We start from the raw sequence: 23,133 nt of genomic DNA on the forward strand, positions 1-23,133 counted from the left end.
GATGCTTTTGAATTATGGTGCTGGAGGAGACTGTTGAGAGTCCCATGGACTGCAAGAAGATCAAACCTGTCCATTCTGAAGGAAATCAGCCCTGAGTGCTCACTGGAAGGACAGATTGTGAAGCTGAGGCTCCTATACTTTGGCCACCTCATGAGAAGAGAAGACTCTCTGGAAAAGACCCTGATGTTGGGGAAGATGGAGGGCACAAGGAGAAGGGGACGACAGAGGACGAGATGGTTGGATAGTGTTTTCGAGGTTACCAGCATGGGTTTGACCAAACTGCGGGAGGTAGTAGAGGACAGAGGTGCCTGGCGTGCTCTGGTCCATGGGGTCACGAAGAGTCGGACACGACTAAACGACTAAACAACAACAACAACAACAACAATAATAATTTATTATTTATACTCCACCCATCTGGCTGGGTCTCCCCAGCCACCCTGGAGTATTAAAATACAGTGATCTGTTAAACATTAAAAGCTTTAAGAATAATCCAAGGGGCTGCGCTCCCTCAGCAAGGGTGGAATGATTTTAGCTTTGTAGTAGAGAAGGACCCTGATTCAGTTCTCCATCACATCTCTAGTTGGCTCCGTCTGAAATCATGGAGAACTGCTGCTGTCAGTCAGTGTGGACGCTACTGAGAAGAAGAAGAGTTTGGATTTGATATTGTGCGTTATCACTACCCTAAGGAGTCTCAAAGCGGCTAACAGTCTCCTTTCCCTTCCTCCCCACAACAAACACTCTGTCAGGTGAGTGGGGCTGAGAGACTTCAGAGAAGTGTGACTGGCCCAAGGTCACCCAGCAGCTGCATGTGGAGGAGCGGAGATGCGAACCCGGTTCACCAGATTACAAGTCCACTGCTCTGAACCACTACACCACACTGGCTCATTGGACCTGTGAACTGACTCAGTATAAATCCATTTCCAGTGTCCATGAGCTGTGCAATGTCCAGAGAGTGATGCCAATCACTAGTCTCTCTGCACAAATGAAAAAAGAAACAGCCTTTCCATTCAGACTTCTTGCAAAAACAGTCAGATCAAATAGGGAGGGTGAACCACGCCTCTCCGAGCCAGAATCCATGCAGCACACCCAGATTTCTTTATTTGGCATGGTAGGGTCTGTTTGATGGAGTTTCATCTCTGGTCAGTGGTTTTTGAGTCCAGGCAGGAATGTGTTCCTCTTGCAGCCACAGACTAAGCTACCCGGACACTGGCGTATTCTGAATGCTCCTCTGTCTTCCTTTGCTTAGGTCTTCGCAGGCCGCTGGGATCCTTCAGGTCTGCATAGACAATCTCTTTATTGACAACACCCTGGATGAAAAGGAAAGGAAAGAGAAAAAGAAGGAACATTTTATCATATGTGGTGGGAATGTAAGAAAGTAAAAAAACTTCTGGGAAATGATATATAATGAGATGAAAAAGATGCTGAAATATACATTTTTTAAAAAATCAGAAGCATTTTTACTTGGTATTATAGGTGAGGATATTAAGAGGCAAGATGTTAAATTGTTTTTATATGCAACAACAGCGGCAAGAGTATTGTTAGCCCAGAAATGGAAGCAAGAAGAAATTCTGACGAAAGAAGAATGGCAGACAAAATTAATGGACTATGCAGAATTAGATAAAATGACAGGAAGGATTCGAAACCTGCAGGACCAGAGATTCACAGAAGATTGGAAGAAATATACGAACTATTTGAAGAGCAACTGTAATCAACAAATTATGCTAGTAGGACTACAAGAAGTTTTGTAAGGAGAACTGTATGAAACATTGCAAAGTAGAGAAAGAATAAAGAAAAAATAGGTTTCCAGGTGGAAAAATCGAAATTAGAAACAGAACTGTTAGAACCTAAGACTAAGGTACTTTCTAAAATGTATAACTTGCTGTTGAAATGGAATACGCAAGATGAAACTGTCAAATCAGCTATGATAAAATGGGCACAGGACATTGGGTATAATATTATGTTTGCTGACTGGGAAAAGTTGTGGACCACCGGAGTGAAGTTCACGGCATGTAATGCCTTGAAAGAAAACATTATGAAAATGATATATAGGTGGTACATGACCCCAGTCAAGCTGGCAAAAATATATCACCTGCCCGATAACAAATGTTGGAAATGTAAAGAAGCTGAAGGAACATTTTTTCACCTCTGGTGGACGTGCCCAAGGGTTAAGGCTTTCTGGGAAATGATTTATAATGAATTAAAAAAGGTATTTAAGTATACCTTCCTTAAGAAACCAGAGGCCTTCCTTCTGGGCATTGTCGGCCAAGGAGTGTTAAAGAGGGATAGAACTTTCTTTATGTACGCAACAACAGCAGCAAGAATACTCATCGCAAAGCACTGGAAGAAACAGGATTTGCCCACTTTGGAAGAATGGCAGACGCAACTGATAGACTACATGGAACTGGCTGAAATGACTGGCAGAATTCGAGACCTGAGAGAAGAGACGATGGAAGAGGATTGGAAAAGATTTAAAGATTACTTACAAAAACACTACAAATTGTATGAATGTTAGGAGAATGCACGATTGAAAGAAACATGGCAGCAGTAAAATTATTGTAAGATAAATGAGAATATGTGACGTCTAAGGTAATGTTGAAATTTGAAGTAATATTATGTTCAATATAACCAGTTTAATTTAAGACCAATATATTCTAAAGCTGAAATTGAATATTTGAGATTTATAAAATAAGAAATGGAAGTAAGGTAACAAATTGCTGCACATAACTATATGGTTGGGAATGCAGGGAAGGGTGATGTGAGGAAGTCCAAAGTTTATGAAAATATGATTCATGAATATTTTTATTCTATCTGTACTTTCTTTCTATATTCTTACTTTTTCTTATAATCTTAATTTGATTCTTTCTCTGTTTCTTACGTGTTATGTTTGCTGTTTTGAAAAATTCCAATAAATATTTTATATAAAAAAAGAGAAAGAATAGAGATATTAGTTATGAGATTTAAATGTAATAGTGGAAGTAAGAAATGTATATTAAGTGCGTAGATTGGAAAATTTTCAGATGTGATTGATGGAAGTAAAAAAACTGTATAAGCTATGAAAGTATGTTTAATTATTGTTGAAAATGATATGTTGAAAAACTAATAAAAGTTTATAAAAAATGAAAAGAAAAGAAAAGTGTGATTTCTTCTTAAAAAGCAGAGACATCACCTTGCCAACAAAGGTCCGTATAGTAAAAGCTATGGTTTTCCCAGTAGTGATGTATGGAAGTGAGCGCTGGACCATAAAGAAGGCTGATCGCCGAATAATTGATGCTTTTGAATTATGGTGCTGGAGGAGACTCTTGAGAGTCCCATGGACTGCAAGAAGATCAAACGCATCCATTCTGAAGGAAATCAGCCCTGAGTGCTCACTGGAAGGACAGATCCTGAAGCTGAGGCTCCAGTACCTTGACCACCTCATGAGAAGAGAAGACTCCCTGGAAAAGACCCTGATGTTGGGAAAGATGGAGGGCACAAGGAGAAGGGGACGAAAGAGGACAAGATGGTTGGATAGTGTCATCGAAGCTACCAGCATGAGTTTGACCAAACTGCGGGAGGCAGTGGAAGACAGGAGTGCCTGGCGTGCTCTGGTCCAGGGGGTCACGAAGAGTTGGACACAACTAAACGGCTAAACAACAACAACAACAACAACAACAAAACATGGCTGTTCTGCAACAGGCGATTCATGGTATGCTCAGGTGTGGTCTGTTGTTCTGGCCAAGAATGTGACCTGCCAAATCAGCAAGGTCGGAGGCCAAGACAAGTTCCTTATCCTTCTACAACACCTGACATCCATTCATCTCCTGTGCAAGACAAGATGGTTGGTCCAAACAACATCCCCAGACCCATGTAAACATCTGGAGAGATTTATTGCATTAAAGACTTTATGTGCATCACAAACTAAAGGCTCTGATTTTAAGATGTTGTTACGCTTCTCCCCCTGAGGCTAGCTGTTGCCATAGCTGTCAACGTTTCCCTTTTTTTAAGGGAAAGTCGCTTATTCCAAATAGGATTCCTCGCAAGAAAAGGGAAAAGTTGACAGCTATGGCTGTTGTTGTTTATTGTAGTTTTAATTATGTTCATTATGTGTGTGGGGGAGGAATAAAACATATTCTCAAGCCAACAAAAAATAGATGTTTCAAAGTGACAGGACCTGAAAGCCAGACTGGGAGCTGAATAAACTCTCCAGGAATTTGGTTTAGGTTAAGGTTACCAGAAGTCCCCGTTTCCCGGGGACAGTCCCCAGATTTACAAATCAGTCCCCATACAAAATCCATTGAAGTTGAAAAGCGTCCCCGAATTCATTGAAAAAAATCTGGTAACCTTAGTTTAGGTGCCTCGCCCCTCCTAAAAACTAGCGGAACCAGCATTGTACCCCATAGGAACATGATAGAATAAGTTATTTAAAATCAGAGGAAATAAGAATATGCATATGCTCAGGCTTTTCTTGCAGCAGGATTTCAGAATTCCTGAGCACGCAGCTCCAGTTCAACTAAGGTCACATCCACAGCATGCCTTTGAAGCACCCTTTCACCACTTCCTCTAAAGAATTCTGGGAGCTGTAATTTTTTTAAGGTGCCAAGGGTTGTTAGACTACTATTCCCAGCAGCCATATGTAACAAACTGCAGTTCCAAGGATTCTTTGGGGGAAGCCAAGACTGTTAGAATGGTGAAGGTGTGCTTTAAAGAAGACCTATGGCTGCATTCATATGAAGCTGTTGCTACCGGGAGCTGGACCCCTGTGTTGTGACCCCTGAGCTGCTCCAGGGACTTGTGAATGAAGCTTGCAGAGGGCAGCCAATGGTATGGATCTCGCTGCCCAGCTGGGAGAGAATAATAATAATAATAATAAATTTTATTTATACTCCACCCTTCCCAGCCAAGACCGGGCTCAGGGCAGCTAACACCAGATATAAAACAATTGATTGAAATACAGTGGTACCTCGGGTTACATACGCTTCAGGTTACATACGTTTCAGGTTACAGACTCCGCTAACCCAGAAATAGTGCTTCAGGTTAAGAACTTTGCTTCAGGATGAGAACAGAAATCGTGCTCCGGCGGCACAGTGGCAGCAGGAGGCCCCATTAGCTAAAGTGGTGCTTCAGGTTAAGAACAGTTTCAGGTTAAGAACGGACCTCCGGAACAAATTAAGTACTTAACCCGAGGTACCACAGTACAACTTAAAACAAGATTAAAATACAACATTAAAATGCAGCCTCATTTCAGCAGAAACTCAAAAACTATTTTGGGGATGAAAACGTCAAGTCTTCATCAAGGCTGACTGTCCAGACTGGTCCTGGGTGGGCCAGAAAAAAGCCAGGGAAGTCTCCAAGTAGGAGTTCCATCACAGAAGGAAAAAGGGAAAAAGGAAAGAGGGGGAGGGGATCAAGTTGATTCCAAGCCAAAGGCCAGGCGGAACAACTCTGTCTTACAGGCCCTGCGGAAAGAAATCAGACCCTGCAGGGCCCTGGTCTCATGAGGCAGAGCGTTCCACCAGGCTGGAGCCAGTGTTGGGAAAGCCCCTTGGCTCTGGTTGAGGCTAATCTGACTTCCTTAGGGCCCGGGACCTCTAGGGTGTTGCTATTTATGGACCTTAAGGTCCTCTGCGGGGCATATTGGGATAGGCCGTCCCGTAGGTACGAGGGCCCTAGGCTGTAGAGAATTACTACTGTAATTACAGTAGAGAAGAGACATCTAAACAAATGAGACATTCATAAAATTGCATCAGTTCTCCCCACCCCCAAGCAAACAATGTAGAATCATAGAATTGTATAGTTGGAAGGGACCCTGAGGGTCATCCAGTCCAATCTCCTTGTGGTGCAGGAATATGCAGCTGTCCCGTACGGGGATTGAACTTGCAACCTTGGCATTATCAGCACCATGCTCGAACCAACTGAGCTATCCAACATGTCTGTGGAGCCTCCATTGCTTCTTCAAAACATGCAATGGGCCTTGTGTATAATTCAGTAACTCAGGGAGCTTGCTTATGGGTCTGCGAGAGCTGGAGGCTGCTCAGAGGCCCTGGGGTGGGTGACATAGGAAACCCCCCCCACACACACACACACCTGCTCAAGGACACAGCCTGTCAGTTTGAACTTAGCCATGCATGAGAGAGAGAGAGAGAGAGAGAGAGAGAGAGAGAGAGAGAGAGAGAGATGCTTGGAGTTTTTGCAGCCCACAGGCAAGAAACCCTGGGGAGAAGCAAAGACCTTCTGTTTGCTTTTGGGTACTCTGATGCTTCTTCAAATAAACATGGTCTTTCCCCCTCCTTCTCATCTTGCAGTTTGCAAATAAATTGACATTACACAAACACGCCAATGTTTTCAGCTCTCTTCCCTCCCGAGGGAACTCATCCTGAAAAAAGCTGTCCCAGTGACTTCCTGGTTCTTTAGGGAAGGGGGAGGAGGGTGCATACCAATATTATTCTTCATACCTGTTTAGGAAGGCTTGCGTTCTCTTGGGTGGGAGCTTCAGGCCTGGGGAGGGGAAAAACACACTGAGCAAAAATCATCAACAAGGGGAATTCTTGATTATATATGGAGACAGACACAAAAGTTGAGCCTATTCCTCAGCTGGTCCATGCTAGCCATGAGGTTATGTTCCCCCTTCACTATCAGACACAGCATGTCTCCGAAAAGCCATCGCTGGAAACCACAGGCGAGGCAAGGCCTCAGGTCCTGTTTTCCTGTTGGTTGGCCACTGTGAGTACAGGATTCTGGACCAGATGGGCCACGGACCTGACGTAGCAGCGAGGCTCTTCTTATATTCAGGTGTGGCATAGCAGCAGGTGTTTTCCTCCCCATCCTTTGTGTTATGTACTGAAGTTCTCACCCTGGGCCAGCAGGGGGATACTGTAGATAGTTTTCACTCAGGTCCACATATGCAAATAAGGGATCGAAAGTGACGTTCAGTGATTGGATAGTTACAGAAAGTTGTTACAGTTACATTATACTGGAGCTCTATATAAGCAGGTTGGCTGAACCCTTCAGTTCAGTTCTGTTCTGGCCTGTGAATAAAGAAGAGCTGTTTGAAGAATCGCTGTGTCGTCTGATATGTTCACCCACAACTTAACACTTTGAACTTCTGCACTTAGCCCAGGTGGGCATATCTGCAGAGCAGGAATTCTAACAGCACCATCTCTGCTCTGTCTTTCACATGATGGTGTATGTTTTGACTCCACAGAGTGGGAAGTGACAGAGACAGGATGTTTGTGTTACCATGTTCTGTGAAGTGGGACTATTGTCCTTTGTTCTTTTCCTCTTTGCTGTCTGATGCTAAAGAGAGAGGGAGCCAAGTTGCAGTGCGCCGTGTGTGTTTATATGTAAATAAACTAGATTAGCCAAAACGCTGAGTTGCTGAGGTCTGTTACGCATGATGCGCAAACTCTGCGGATCCCTAAGTGTGCTGGTGTCGGTTGGCATCGGTCGCTGTGATGTTCGGGCTGAAGAAAGCTTATGAAGCTCCCGAACGATCAACCAGGAGGGAGAGAACATGCCAGTGGGGCATGTGTCTCTTCCAGGGTCCTACTTGAGTGTAGGCTGAACTCCTGACAGGCGCAACTGCCCTCTGCCATCCCCGCCACCCAGCCCACAGCTGCAATGTTGTCTGCCACAGATCCTGCTGCTGCCACAAGGGGGGGGGGAATGCCACCTGGAGGAAAAGTGGGCACTGGTGGTGTGCCACGCCTGTCCGAAATGTCAGAGTCCTTTGAGGACCCTCTGTTGCAATATATCTCCACCTCTAGGAGGACAGGGAGACCTTGCTTCCTAAATTCTGGAACTCAGCTTCTATATCTGCGCACAAGATCCACGTGGGATTCTGTGAAACGAGCATGGCAAAACAAAAAACAAAAAAACCCCAACGGGGTAGGAACTGCTGTCTTTCACTTAGTGAAGCCTGTGTCAGAGTTGATCGTTAAATAAACCTCAAACACATTAAACAGCCCGCTAGAATTATAGCCTGGAGTTTTACGCAATGAAAATAATGGAGGCAAATGAGCTGCATTTTATCCATTATTAACGTAGTGGACATGACTCTATTTGATTTCTCCATTGCTGCCTCTTAATAGGCACTTGGGCTAAGATTTATTAAGCCTTAAGGCATTTGCATTTTTCAAAGCACTTTCGAACCTTTTAAAGTGTCTAGTTCGGGGCTAATTGGAAAAATGTGTGTGCGAAGGAGAGAGAGAGAGAAAGAGAGAGAGAGCGCTCTTAAAATTTGGATTTGTTGCCTGCCATCCCAATCTCTCAGTGGTGCATGATTCCAGGAGTTCCTCAGAATGAGGCACAGCGGAGACTGTGGAGTCTTTATGATATATCATATATTTACATATACAGTGGAACCTCAGTTTTCCAACATGATCTGTTCCAGAAGACCATTCGACTTCCGAAACATCCGAAAACCGAGGCACAACTGGCTGTTGGCGATTTCCATTGAGAAAATGGAAAAACACACAGCTGCAGCCCAGTATACCTGAAGGAGCGTCCCCACCTCCATCGTTCTGCCCAGACACTGAGGTCCAGCTCTGAGGGCCTTCTGGAGGTTCCCTCGCTGCGAGAAGCCAAGCTACAGGGAACCAGGCAGAGGGCCTTCTCGGTGGTGGCACCCGCCCTGTGGAACGCCCTCCCACCAGATGTCAAGGAAATAAACAACTATCTAACTTTTAGAAAACATCTGAAGGCAGCCCTGTTTAGGGAAGCTTTTAATGTGTGACATTTTAATGTATTTTTAATCTTTGTTGGAAGCCGCCCAGAGTGGCTGGGGAAACCCAGCCAGATGGGCAGGGTACAAATAAATATATTATTATTATTATTATTATTATTATTATTATTATTATTATTATTATTTGAAGGCACATTTGAAAACAGAAGCAGGCACTTCTGGGTTTTCGGCGTTCGGGTTGCGAAACGTTCAGCTTCCAAGACGCTCGAAAACCAAGGTTCCACTGTATATACAGGTATAACTCGAAAATTAGAATATCATGGGAAAGTTCATTTATTTCAGTAATTCAACTTAAAAGCTGAAACTAATATATGAGATCGACTCATGACATGCTTATTGCGGAACCTTGCCACCAATGGATCCTGGCATGTATATATGGGGAGCTACATCTGTGAATCTCTCTCAATCAGTCCACACTTCTGTACTTACAGACAGACGGACACACTTCTGCCACCGTTGACCAAATTGCTGTGACTTAAATACTCATCTCCCCAAACACTAGGAAAAGTTAATGAAATTGCATTTTTAAATATATACAGACCTTGACGTATCTTGGTTTCTGCCTAGATACATACAAGGGAGAAGAGAAGAGACAGTAAATTGGCTTTCAAACATTGAATGCTAACTAGTTTTACTACATTTACGCCCTTCTGCTCTTCCAGAGATCCCGGGGTTAGCAGTTCTGACCCTTCCCTTCTCAGATGCCACACCATCCTCTCAAGCACCCTGCGAGGTAGACCAGGCTGAAAAGAACAGCTGGCTCAGGGTGGCCCAGTGAAGCTCATGGATGAGCAAGGAGTTGGCTCAGGGGGCCTCAGGTCTGGAGGTCAAACTGTTAGGATAGCTTCTTTAATATTGTTTTTAATATCCTGAATTTTCATTTTTTCTCCTCTGCTTTAAATCCATTCACATGCAAGATCCACATTTGTTTTGACAATTGTGCTTTTACCAGATTCACCAGTGGGTCTTAGATGTGAATGGATTTAATGCAGAGGAGGGGGGGAATGAAAATTCAGGATATTAAAAACAATATTAAAGAAGCTATAGAGACAATAGTGACAGCAATGGGAAACCTGGCACCTCCAGTTGAACTAGCCAATCCAGAAAATCAGTTTCAAATTGACTATACATGAGGCAAACTGAAGCAGATGCCTTGGGCTGCAAAATCCCATGGGGTGCCACCCGAAAAGGTCACACAACGGCTTCCGTCAAGATCTCATGGAACTCTCGCAACCTTGCCAGTTTCGGTAGAGAGGAGCCGTGGCACCTTCCCACTTTGCTTCAGGCAGTGAAACCAGTGGCGTAGCAAGGTCAGGTGGTACCCGGGGCAGAAAATTTATTGTCACTCCCGCCCCCCCGCTACATTGAAATTATTAAAAGAAGGAAAAATAAGATACAGTGGTACCTCTGGATGCGAATGGGATCCGTTCCAAAGCCCCGTTGGAATTCAGAAGCGAACGCAACCTGCGCCCGCGTATCTGCGTGTGCACGGGTTGCGATTTGCCGCTTCTGAAGATGCACATGATGTCATTTTTACCATCTGCGCATGCGTGAGAAAACCCAGAAGTAACGCGCTCCGTTACTTCTGGGTCACTACAGCGCGCAACCCAAAAATACTTATCCCGAAGCTACTTCAACCCGAGGTATGACTGTACTTACAGTCAGTGGCATAGCTAAGGTTTTTGCTGCCCGGGGCAATCACTGAATTTGCCATAAAACGGGCTGGGCCACCCCTGCGAGGGGACTAGGAGCCACCAAACAACTCTCAGCACCCATAAGAAACCACAGTTCCCAGAATTCTTTTGCAGGGGGACCCTGGTTGTTTAAAGTGGTATGACACTGCTTCAAATGTATCGTGCGGATGGGGCCCTAGCCTGATCCCGCAAGGTAGGCTAGTCTGAGCAGAAGTGACCGGTCTGACATTTGGGCGCCACATTTTTCAGAAATTTGGGGTGGGGTGGAAATATAGGGCCCTCCAAGACTATATGGAAATGATTTATTCTGCTCCGCTGACTTGAGGGAGAGGAGAAGAAGAAGAAGACAAGTTTGGATTTGATATCCTGCTTTATCACTACCCGAAGGAGTCTCGAAGCGGCTAACATTCTCCTTTCCCTTCCTCCCCCACAACAAACACTCTGTGAGGTGAGTGAAGCTGAGAGACTTCAGAGAAGTGGGACTGGCCCAAGGTCACCCAGCAGCTGCATGTGGAGGAGCAGAGACGCGAACCCGGTTCACCAGATTACGAGTCCACCACTCTTAACCACTACACCACACTGGCTCCTTCTGTGCCAGGTCCGCTCTGGGTTACCTGGTACAAAAAAGAGCTTTTAAGCTCTCTGCCTTGCTTACAGGGAAAGGCCCACTTGGTATATGAGAGCTCTCTTCCTCTAGCTATCAGCCTCGTGGTTTTCATGTCTATGAAGAACCCTTCACATCTAACCCCCACATAAGATGTGATCATTATGGCCACTGGTGGAGGAACAGGGGTGCGGGGAGGGGGTACGATCCCGGTGGGGTGCCATCACGGCTGCCCCCCTGCGCTGGGCGCCTCGCCCCCAGGATGCGCACCAGCCACACCCCCACCTGCTCTCCGCCCCCCCACCGGAGCTTGAAGAATTTGGATTTGATATCCCGCTTTAGCACTACCCAAAGGAGTCTCCAAGCAGCTAACAATCTCCTTTCCCTTCCTCCCCCACAACAAACACTCTGTGAGGCAAGTGAGGCTGAGAGACTTCAGAGAAGTGTGACTGGCCCAAGATCACCCAGCAGCTGCATGCGGAGGAGCGGGGAATCGAACCCGGTTCACCAGATTACAAGACTACCGCTCTTAACCACTACATTACACTGGCTCTCTGGAGGGGCCAGTTGCTTCCAAACATAGGTGCCAAACTCACCTCTCCTCTTCTTTACGTAGATGTAAACTGCCACCAGAAGCAAGACAGCGAGGAGGAGGACGCTCACCCCGGCAACCACTGGGGCAGTGTTGGGAGGTGGCAAATCTAGATGAATGTGGCGGTGTAAGACAGAAAGTTAGGGCCAGAAAATAATTGACATTGAAAACCGAACTTCCTTGTGTGGGATGTGAAACACAAGAGCAGTCAAGTACAACATTCCTAGAGTGAACATGTTTACACACGGGGAGGAATGTTTGTCCAGCCAGCAGGTAAACTTCCTGTTTCCTTCTGGGCTTGGACAGACTTCCTCTGCATGTGACTAGAGGTGGGCGTGGCCTCACCTGTGCAGGTGACGACAAAAGCACAGGGCAGGGCAGCCACCTCTCTCGCTTTTGACTACATGCATCGAAGAAGCAACATCTGCTTAGCCAAAGATGCTCTTTGAGGACAAAGGGACTGTCTTCTTATGAGATAGTTTCTAGGTGTATGTTACTTTTCTAAGCCAAGTCTGCCTTCTCGGATCCCATGGTGAACAGAATGATATGTGAGTAAACCTTTTTATACTTTTATAGAAGACTGTGTCGTGTCATGTCTTTTATGAGGGAATAAGGGGGAAATACCAGAACAGTTATTATAGAGGCTTTAGCCAATGAAACCAACTAGGACTTGAAATTTTTAAAAAAGAAATTCCTTTAGTTTTCCACCACTCACCTGTCACAACCACCTCAGTTCCACCCCCACGTAGTATGACGTTTTCTTTTTGATAGTGTGACTTTAACTTTCCACAGTAATAAATACCAGCATCCTCCCAGGTAACGTTATGGATGACAATAGTGAAATCTTCGTCGGATTTTTCATTATTTCTTGTTATTCTCTCAAAACTTCCAGCACCTGCATAGATAACCTTCTTTGTGGGACCTTCACCCAGGAACCACCTCACAGGTCCTGGTGGACCTTCCCCGGTCACCCGGCATTCCAGTGTGAGATTATCTCCTATTTGTACCGAGATAGCATTCTTTGGCTGGTACACCTGTAACTGCGGCTCCTTCGCAACACCTGAAAAGAAAGACACACAACAGTTTGTTGTGACAGCTCGTTCCCCAGACAACCTTTTTGACACTTTTGTGAGAGCAATTGTTCTTCAGCTGTGGTCAACAACCACTGGTGCTCTGTGGTGGACATTCCCTGGAACGAGCCCACGTTGAAAATAACCAAGGAAGGAAAAAGGCTAGCCAACGTGAAATTCAGGCACTGCATTCTTCCCCTTGGTGCTGGTGTTCTGAAGACCCAGAATAAGAAGTGCCTTGACCCACAAATGTCTCAGTGACACAGAGAATCCCAAAAGCTACTAATTCCTCCCACTCTATTTGCTGCAGCAGAAGTGAAAATTTCTGGTGTTGTTATTATTACATAACTGATGACATCCTCCTGACATGTAAATAAGTGTTTCCTTTATGCTGAAATGAATGGTGTGGAAATAATAGGTATAATTACTATTACAGTGGTACCATCGTTCTCAAACTTAATCCGTTCCGGAAGTCCATTCCAAAACCAAAGCGTTCCAAAACCAAGGCACGCTGTCCCATAGAAAGTAATGCAAAACGGATAAATCCGTTCCAGACTTTTAAAAACGACCCCTAAAACAGCAATTTAACATGAATTTTACTATTTAACGAGACCATTGATCTATAAAATGAAAGCAATAATCAATGTACTGTGCTATAAAATAAATAAGACAGTATTGTAGAAGATGAAAATTAAAATTATTATTTTTTCTTACCTGCACTGATGATAGTTATTGTTTGGATGCGGGGGTTTTATCCATATCCAGTCACACAATCAATCAATCAATCAATCAATCAATCCAATCAATCAATCAGTAGCTGAACTGGGTTTCACACAGTCACAAAAACAAATAACTGTAACTGAAAAAGCCTCAAAAACAAAAGCGGCAAACTTAATCCGTTCCAGAAGTCTGTTTGACTTTTGAAATGTTCGAAAACCAGGGCGCAGCTTCTGATTGGTGCAGGTGCCACAGAAACAATATCTGACAACCGCATCAGACATTCAAAATCCAGAATACTTACTTTTGGGTTTTTGATGTTTGAGAACCAAAGCATTTGAGAACCAAGGCACCACTGTACGTAATTGTGTTAAAGTGGTACCTCGGGTTAAGAACTTAATTCGTTCTGGAGGTCCATCCTTAACCTGAAACTGTTCTTAACCTGAGGTACCACTTTAGCTAATGGGGCCTTCTGCTGCCGTCGTGCAATTTCTGTTCTCATCCTGAAGCAAAGTTCTTAACCCAAGGTACTATTTCTGAGTTAGCGGAGTCTGTAACCTGAAGCATCTGTAACCTGAATTGTCTGTAACGTGAAGTACCACTGTATGACGTAAATGTTTATGCAAATTACATTAAATAGTGGACTGTGAGATGAAGAACATTGTGTTTGGTGGAAACTGAACTGCGGCAGAACAGAAGCAGCGCTGATTGTGACAAAGACTTGTCAGGATGGAAGCTGCCCAGTCCCTGAACAAGGTGCATAGGATGCTCTGGGTGTTAAGATATTCTGTTCCACCTTAAAAGGAACAAGCATGATTGTTGTGTGTCACATGCCTGTTTACAGTCCAGCACTGCTTGCTTGGACATGAAAGGGAGAAGTCATGTTTTTCCTTTGTCCTGTGACAAGGACCAGAGATCACCCAGCTACCGGCCGGTGGGCTGGAGCCAGCTGGGGGCCTGCAAATTGCCCCCATTTCCTTGGACGCATCTCAACACTGGGAACCTCAGCAGAGGAGCGCAAGGGACACAGGGCACCAATACAGCTCAAGGGCACAAGGGAGCCTGGTTATGCCTCTGGCCTTCAGCTGTGGAAGCAGAGCGCAGCCATTGTGCCTAACAGCCATTGATAGCCCTCTCCTCCAGGAATTGGTCTACTTTTCTTTTAAAGCCATCTAGGCCATCGCTGCCTCCTGCGGGAGAAAATTCCATCCTAAGTGGGGGCTGCGACAAACTGTTACAGCGCAAAGTTCTGCTTTCCACCCAGTTTTCCAGTCCCTTGCTCCATTCCACAGTCCCAGAGCCCTACCCATTGTGCTTGGGTGTTAGCATTTTGGCTACATGGGCACCGACATAGCTTGAACATCAGAAATGGAGGGAATGATTTTTCCCCATGGTGGATTATTATTATTATTTATTGAATTTATATACCGCCCTATACCCGGAGATCTCAGAACAAAATCAAAATATAAAACCACAAAATATATAATCAAAATAAAAACAACAAGCCAATAACACACACACACACACACACACCAAAAGAGCCATATTTTAAAAGGGTATACAATCAGATCAACCAAAGGCCTGGTTAAAAAGGAATGTTTTTGCTTGGAGCCTAAAGGTATAATGAAGGCGCCAGGCAAACTTCTCTGGGGAAAGCATTCCACAGATGGGGAGCCACTGCAGAGAAGGCCCCGTTCTCGTGGTGCCACCCTCAGCACCTATCGAGGAGGAGGCACACGAAGGAGGGTCTCAAGAAGGGGCTTTCCCTGCTGGCTACTAGAATTACCATATTTTTCGCTCTGTAAGACACACTTTTTCCCTCCTAAAAAGTAAGGGGAAATGTGTGTGCGTCTTATGGAGTGAATGCAGGCTGCGTAGCTATCGCCGAAGCCCTGGCTTCAGGGATATCCGCGCAAAGCCTCTTCAACAACATTTGGTTCAGAATATTTTTTTCCTTGTTTTCCTCGCCCTAAAAACTAGGTGCATCTTATGGTCGGGTGCATCTTATAGAGCGAAAAATACGGTAAATTTAGTACCATCACTAGCAATCCAGCCACCTGCTTAATGCAAACCGAAATCTGCAGGCCTTGCGGATGTCGTAGAAGAACCCGCTATAAAAACTAGGAAGCTATAATACGATTTACAGTGGTACCTCAGGTTACATACGCTTCAGGTTACAGACGCTTCAGGTTACAGACTCCGCTAACCCAGAAATAGTACCTCGGGTTAAGAACTTTGCTTCAGGATGAGAACAGAAATCGTGCTCCGGCGGCGTGGCGGCAGCAGGAGACCCCATTAGCTAAAGTGGTGCTTCAGGTTAAGAACAGTTTCAGGTTAAGAACGAACCTCCAGAACGAATTAAGTACTTAACCCAAGGTGCCACTGTAATTGTTTTCTTTTAAAAATAGACTATAGATTCCCCAAACTTTGAAGACCCGTGATCCAGGCTAGCAGGGAGCAGCTCCCTTACATCTGTTCTTTCCTTCTTTCATCTAACCTTTCTGCTTGGACAAAGCCGCTTCCAATGAAAACGACTGCAGCTGATGTGTTGATGGTTCCTCTTTTGGAGGCGCACATGTCTGAGTTTGTGGGTGAAATAAGGAACTCGGCCTTCGTAAGAGTCATGCTGTGTCAGGCGTGCAAATTTCTTTGCCTGTAGCACAAGAGTGAGGAATCTTTGGCCCTCCAGATGTTGATGAACTATATCCAGTGCTATTTTTCTAGAAAAAGAGGTGCTGGAACTCACTGTGAGTGCGTCCTTTGTTCTCTTATACGGTGGTACCTCTGGTTAAGTACTTAATTCGTTCCGGAGGTCCGTTCTTAACCTGAAACTTCTTAACCTGAAGCACCACTTTAGCTAATGGGGCCTCCCGCTGCCGCCACGCCGCCAGAGCACGATTTCTGTTCTCATCCTGAAGCATTATTTCTGGGTTAGCGGAGTCTGTAACCTGAAGCGTATGTAACCTGAAGCGTATGTAACCTGAGGTACCACTGTAATGGTAAAGGCGCCCACCTGACAGGTGCTGGAAATGAGTTCTGGCAAGTTCCTGCTGGAAAAAAGCCCTGACTATAACTTCCACTAGCCTTAGCCAGCAATGCTGTTGCAGGAATTTATGTATAGGTTGGGGGGAGTTGCCCCTCCAGCAGATATCCTGCACATGCAGCCCACTACCAAAACCAGCACAATCACTTTTGTGACTTTTGTGATTTGTCCCCGTAAAACACTTCATCACACTTTTTTCCTATCTATTCAAAGGGCCTTTGCTGGACGATACCAAATGTAAGAATTCCTTGATCAATGTATCTATGTACTGGCTCACTGGGAAAACTTCAGAAATTCATATAGACATGTGAGCTCAGCTGCTCAGCAGCCCCTCTGCCTGAGTGATAATCCCTGGCATCCTGATACCTGAGTGCCAGACAGGTAGCCATTCCAGAAATAACAAACCCAGATGAAGACAAAAGGGTGTGATTAACTTGGCTGGGAAACAGATAAATGTAAATATCTTTTTTGTTACACTTGATGGGTGTTTGGTGGAGTGCAAGGAGAACCATGGGGCAGGGTCCAGGATGCTCAGATTACTGCCACCAGACCTCCCCTTTCATGATGTAACCATGATGTGTTAGTGATGTAGTTTGGGGGGGGTGTAACATGGGGATTAGGTAAAGGTAAAGGTATCCCTGCCCGTACGGGCCAGTCTTGACAGACTCTGGGGTTGTGCGCCCATCTCACTTAAGAGGCCAGGGGCCAGCGCTGTCCAGAGACACTTCCGGGTCACGTGGCCAGCGTGACAAAGCTGCATCTGGCGAGCCAGAGCCGCACACGGAAACGCCGTTTACCTTCCCGCCAGTAAGCGGTCCCTATTTATCTACTTGCACCTGGGGGTGCTTTCGAACTGCTAGGTTGGCAGGCGCTGGGACCAAGCAATGGGAGCGCACCCCGCCGCGGGGATTCGAACCGCCGACCTTTCGATCAGCAAGCCCTAGGCGCTGAGGCTTTTACCCACAGCGCCACCCGCGTCCCATGGGGATTAGCAGCTAATAAAAGTTTGGGTTCTCTTTGTTTGGGGCTTCCATCTTGTTCCACCTTGTGGCAGGTGGGAGTCCTGTCCCAACAGTCTTCAATAAAGACCAAGCCTACCGGCTGCTGTTTTGCTCTGGTATTCCTGGCTGGTATCCTTGTTTTTTTGTCCAAGGGAGCCCTCAGATTTCTCCGTTTACAATGCCAATGGCCAGAGCTGAGGGGAGCTGGGGTTCAGCAACATCTGGAGGGCCACAGGTTGTCCATTCCAGCTGTATCAAGTGGTTAGTGAGGATATAGAACATCTTAGGGAAACATACGTAAGAGAGAAAAGCCCAGCACAAACCGTGTGGGCGTCTATTTCAGAAACTCAGTCTCAGCGGCCTGTTTCTGCACATAGAACGGTCATCTCTGATGCCATGTCAAGTGGTCGCTTTCATCTGTGGATGAGCCATCAGAGGTCAAGCCCACACAGACACAACTGAGGCACCGCCACAAATCATCTGAGTGGTGTTTTTCAATGGAGCCAGGAGGTCACACATTCAGCTGGCAGCCATAAACCTGTAGAGTTCATCTAATAGTAAGTTCTCGACAAACATGGACCCCCAATCCTCATTCTTCCTTTTAAAAACTTTCTCCAGTGCCTTGTACTATTAATATTTTGTTGGGAGCCGCCCAGAGTGGCCGGAGCAACCCAGTCAGATAGGTGGCATATACCGTATTTTTCCATCTATAAGACGCCCTCGTGTATAAAGGTAAAGGGACCCCTGACCATTAGGTCCAGTCGTGGCCGACTCTGGGGTTGCGGTGCTCATCTCGCTTTACTGGCCAAGGGAGCCGGCGTACAGCTTCCAGGCCATGTGGCCAGCATGACTAAGCCGCTTCTGGCGAACCAGAGCAGCGCACGGAAACACCATTTACCTTCCCACTGGAGAGGTACCTATTTATCTACCTGCACTTTGACGTGCTTTCAAACTGCTAGGTTGACAGGAGCAGGGACCGAGCTACGGGAGCTCACTCCGTCATGGGGATTCAAACCGCCAACCTTCTGATCGGCAAGTCCTAGGCTCTGTGGTTTAACATACAGTACCACCCACGTCCCCCTCATGTATAACGCCCCCCCTATTTTGGGGGACTTGATTTTAATAAAATGAGGGGAGATGGCCCAAAGTTGTTGAGCTTCTCCGTCCACGCAGCTGTGGGCAGGAAACACTCCCTAGATCGTTTCCCACGCGCATCAGAGGAAGTTGCACTCCTGCCAACCGGCTGGCTAGTGGGCATGCCGCTTCTCCCCCCCCCCCCCCCCATGCCACTATCCATGTATTGGACGACCCCCGTTTTTTCACACAATTTTTGAGTCAAAAATCCTTGTCTAATACATGGAAAAATATGGTAAATTATATCAACATCATCATCAACAACAACAATCAGGTGATAAGTGTTTTCCACCACTTATCTCCATGGCTTGAAAGAGCTTCACCTGTTAAATTTCTGTCTGTCAGGTTGTAGGGGTCAATAAGAATTTGGCAACCCAAGTCCCAAGGAAGACATGGCTTATGGGTCTCCTCTAACTTTCCCAGGAGTATCTGGTTGGTCATTGTCAGAACAGGATAAGAAGAGACTGCTGGAGCATCAGGGTAATAATAATAATAATAATAATAATAATAATAATAATAATAATAATTTATTATTTATACCCTGCCTATCTGGCTGGGTTTCCAACTGGGCGGCTTCCAACAGAACACTAAAATACAATAACCTATTAAACATTAAAAGCTTCCCTAAACAGGGCTACCTTCAGATGTCTTCTAAAAGTCTGGTAGTTGTTTTTCTCTTTGACATCTGATGGGAGGGCGTTCCACAGGGCGGGCGCCACTACTGAGAAGGCCCTCTGCCTGGTTCCCTGTAACTTGGTTTCTCGCAACGAGGGAACTGCCAGAAGGCCCTCGGCGCTGGACCTCAGTGTCTGGGCAGAACGATGGAGGTGGAGACGCTCCTTCAGGTATACTGGACCGAGGCTGTTTAGGGCTTTAAAGGTAATAAGCCATCAATAGCTCTCTCATCACTGAATACTGGACCAGATGGACCACAAACCTGGTCCAGCAGACTCTTCACATGTTCTTCCTCTGGAGAGCAGCTGACAGTCAGTGTAGACATTACTGGGCTAGATAGACTAGAGGACCTAAGACCAGATGATCTAAGGCAGCTTTCTGGAGTCCTCTTATCTCGAACTGCTAATCAAGAGGCAAAAGACAAATGGAGAGGCCTTTGCGTCTTCCTAATGTGGTTAGGACTTCAGCTCTTAATCCTGCCGGAATCGCCACCGAAATTAGTTCCTCTCTGAGAGAAAATAATTGCTTCTTTTATCTACCCATTATCCTGCTGCACACTTATCTTCCGCAAGCACTCCAGCATTCTTTCAGGTACTTAAGCCATAAACAATAACAACAACCAATAGATTTAAAGCATAACATAGGAGGATTTGCAGTGATTGAGACTCTTAAGGAATCGTTCACAGAAGTGTAAGAGAGAGATTCAACTAAGACATGGAGCAGACCCACTGTAATCAGTATAGGCTCAAGTTATTAAAGTCAGGTGACATCAGTGCGTCTACTCAGAGTGTGACTTATGTTTGATATCACCTGTATTATTATTATTATTATTATTATTATTATTATTATTATTAGATGCCACTAAAATGCTCAGCAAAATGTAATAGAGGGTTAAGAAGTTATGGTTATTTAAATAACGGGAATTGCTTAATCCATTGATGTCAATATATTCAACTAAACAAGCAGGAAGGGCTAAAGGAGATTGGACTGAATGGGAGGATAATAATAATAATAATAATAATAATAATAATAATAATAATAATAATAATAATTTATTATTTATACCCCACCCATCTGGCTGGGTTTCCCCAGCCACTCTGGGCAGCTTCCAACAGAACACTAAAATACAATAAACCTACAGGGAGGGAACCGCCAGAAGGCCCTCAGAGCTGGACCTCAGTGTCAGGGAAGAACGATGGGGTGGAGACGCTCCTTCAGGTATACTGGGCCAAGGCCGTTTAGGGCTTTAAAGGTCAGCACCAATACTTTGAATTGTGCTCGGAAACGTACTGGGAGCCAGTGAGGGTCTTTCAGGACCGGTGTTATGTGGTCTCGGCGGCAACTCCCAGTCACCAGTCTAGCTGCCGCATTCTGGATTAGTTGTAGTTTCTGGGTCACCTTCAAAGGTAGCCCCACATAGAGCGCATTGCAGTAGTCCAAGCGGGAGATAACTAGAGCATGCACCACTCTGGCAAGACAGTCTGCGGGCAGGAAGGGTCTCCGCCTGCATACCAGATAGAGCTGGTAGACAGCTGCCCTGGACACAGAATTGACCTGCACCCCCATGGACAGCTGTGAGTCCAAAATGACTCCCAGGCTGCACACCTAGTCCTTCAGGGGCACAGTTGCCCCATTTAGGACTAAGGAGTCCCCCACACCTGCCCGCCCCCTGTCCCCCAAGAACAGTACTTCTGTCTTGTCAGGATTCAACCTCAATCTGTTAGCCGCCATCCATCCTCCAACCGCCTCCAGACACTCACACAGGACCTTCACCGCCTTCACTGGTTCTGATTTGAAAGAAAGGTAGAATGGTTTTTGATCATGCAATCAGAATTCGAGAGTTGGAAGGGACCTTCAAGGGTCATCTAGTCCAACCCCCCTTCAATGCAGAAATCTCAGCTAAAGCATCCCTGACCGATGACCACCCAATCTCTGCTTAAAAACCTCCAAGGAACAAGGATTCAACCCCTGGTCTCCCAGGTCCTAGTCTGACACTCTAACCACTACACCACACTAAGAAAGTAACACACACACCCCCAAAAAAAGCAGCCCTATTAGGATGGAGCAGCCTCAGTGGTCACAGCAAGCTGTCTGAAAACCAGGGGGAAAGGAATGGAATGGAGTTTCTCACTAAAGGGCATGTCTGGCTGGCTGTAACTCAGACAAGGAACAGCGTTGCTGGTCTCACTTCTTCAGTATAACTTTCCTATGAAGTTCACACTGTGGCCGTGTACTCACCTTCCATTCCTTTTGAAAACTGGCTCATCAGCGCATTGAGAAACAGGCACCCAAGGGGGCCCTTGAAAGCCATCTGAGACGCTGGTTGCTTTGAAAGGAGAAAGGGCACCTTCAGCGCCGGCCAGTCGAATGTCGCATGGAAGAGGCTGCTGCTGACAGATCACCAGGCTCCACTTTGGGCAATTCCACTGCCTTGCGGCCTCTGGGTTCAGCCCACAAAGCGCAAACAGGAAGTGGCAGCAGGAAACCGAGTCTCGCTGGATTCAGAATGTGTTCAATCACTGTTTGCTGCGCTACAGTCACATGGCAGTGGTGGGGAGCAGCCAGCTCACGGACAGCGCACTGCGATTAATGTAGACAAAGGGTTGGTTTTCCATGGTAGACAAAGGACGTAGGAGGCACTGGGACAATATTCAGAAAGTGTTTTGATTTGGGGATCATTTAATTGAGTTTCCCCACTGAAATCTTCTGGAAGATTGAAACTAATGAAGCTTCGGCTTCAAGGCCTATAATTTTTTTTTGGGGGGGGGGGCAGTTGATATATTTCAACAATCCCAAAGTTTGAGAGTCACTAGCACATAAATGAGGTGAGTCATGTTAAGTTGGCTGCTCTGCTGTGACCAATGTAACCCGCCCCCCTTTTAACAGACGTCAAGACCCTAGAAGAATAACACTGAGTTCACAAAAATACTTGTGAATACCAAAAACTGCAAATTCATGGAAGATTTGTGGCAAACTGTCGTAAAACAACCCCATTGAAGAAAATAACAGTGGTTACCCAGACCTTTCTGGGGTTGTGGCGCTCATCTCGTTTTACAGGCCAAGGGAGCCGGCGTTTGTCCTTAGACAGCTTTTCCCCCCTTGACAACCAGAAACAAGATCTGGGTAAAGTAAAGGTAAAGGTAAAGGTAAAGGACCCCTGAAAGTTAAGTCCAGTTGCAGACGACTCTGGGGTTGCTGCACTCATCTCACCTTACAGGCTGAGGGAGCCGGCGTTTGTCTGCAGACTGTTTTTCCGGGTCATGTGGCCAGCATGACTAAGCATGACTAAGCATGACTAAGACTAATTCTGGGGCAACGGAATACCGAAACCAGAGCAGCGCATGGAAATGCTGTTTACCTTCCCGTCAGAGCGGTACCTATTTATCTACTTGCACTGCTAGATTGGCAGGAACTGGGGCCGAGCGACGGGAGCTCACCTCATTGCGGGGATTCGAACCACCGACCTTCTAATTGGTAGCCCAAGAGGCTCAGTGGTTTAGACCATAGCTGATCAGAAGTTCAGCAGTTCGAATCTCCGCGATAGGGTGAGCTCCTATTGCTCGGTCCCTGCTCCTGCCAACCTAGCAGTTCAAAAGCACACCCAAAAAGTGCAAGTAGATAAATATCATGGGGGCCCCCATGAAGGTCTAAGCCATCTACATTCTGTCTTCTGCGGCATTAGCCATCCCTCCCTGTTTGCTGTCACCTGCAAATTTGATAAGCATCCCCCCAATTCCTTCATCCATGTTATTAATAAAGACACTGGACAACATGGGCCCAGGACAGAAGCCGGCAACACCCCACTTGTCGCTTTTTTCCAGGATGATGAGGAACCATTAGTGAGAACTCTTTGGGTTTGGTCAGTCAATGTCCTGAAACCCAGT

General features: G+C 45.9%; 1 protein-coding gene across 1 annotated transcript; it reads right to left on the minus strand.

Moving 5' to 3' along the window:
• Positions 1 to 447: 447 nt before the first annotated feature.
• LOC114599796 (tyrosine-protein phosphatase non-receptor type substrate 1-like) lies at positions 448 to 21,744 on the minus strand. Its single transcript, XM_028735518.2, has 6 exons — positions 21,488 to 21,744; positions 12,325 to 12,669; positions 11,614 to 11,718; positions 9,261 to 9,282; positions 6,432 to 6,474; positions 448 to 1,307 (listed from the first exon to the last, which is right to left on the minus strand). Exons 1-6 carry the CDS (start codon positions 21,558 to 21,560, stop codon positions 1,191 to 1,193), a joined length of 705 nt encoding a protein of 234 aa, XP_028591351.2. The 5' UTR covers positions 21,561 to 21,744; the 3' UTR covers positions 448 to 1,190.
• Positions 21,745 to 23,133: the final 1,389 nt, after the last annotated feature.

The sequence above is a fragment of the Podarcis muralis genome, chromosome 5, assembly GCF_964188315.1.
Source record: "Podarcis muralis chromosome 5, rPodMur119.hap1.1, whole genome shotgun sequence".
NCBI lineage: Eukaryota > Metazoa > Chordata > Lepidosauria > Squamata > Lacertidae > Podarcis > Podarcis muralis.

What these genes read in the sequence shown, in the direction of transcription:
- LOC114599796 (XM_028735518.2), bottom strand. Translation starts at nt 21,560, where the DNA reads ATGGCTTTCAAGGGCCCCCTTGGGTGCCTGTTTCTCAATGCGCTGATG. An exon ending in GTTTTCAAAAGGAATGGAAG is followed by an intron (nt 12,670 to 21,487) that starts GTGAGTACACGG and finishes CTTTCTTTTCAG; the next exon opens with GTGTTGCGAAGGAGCCGCAG. An exon ending in CTACGTAAAGAAGAGGAGAG is followed by an intron (nt 9,283 to 11,613) that starts GTGAGTTTGGCA and finishes GTATGTATCTAG; the next exon opens with GCAGAAACCAAGATACGTCA.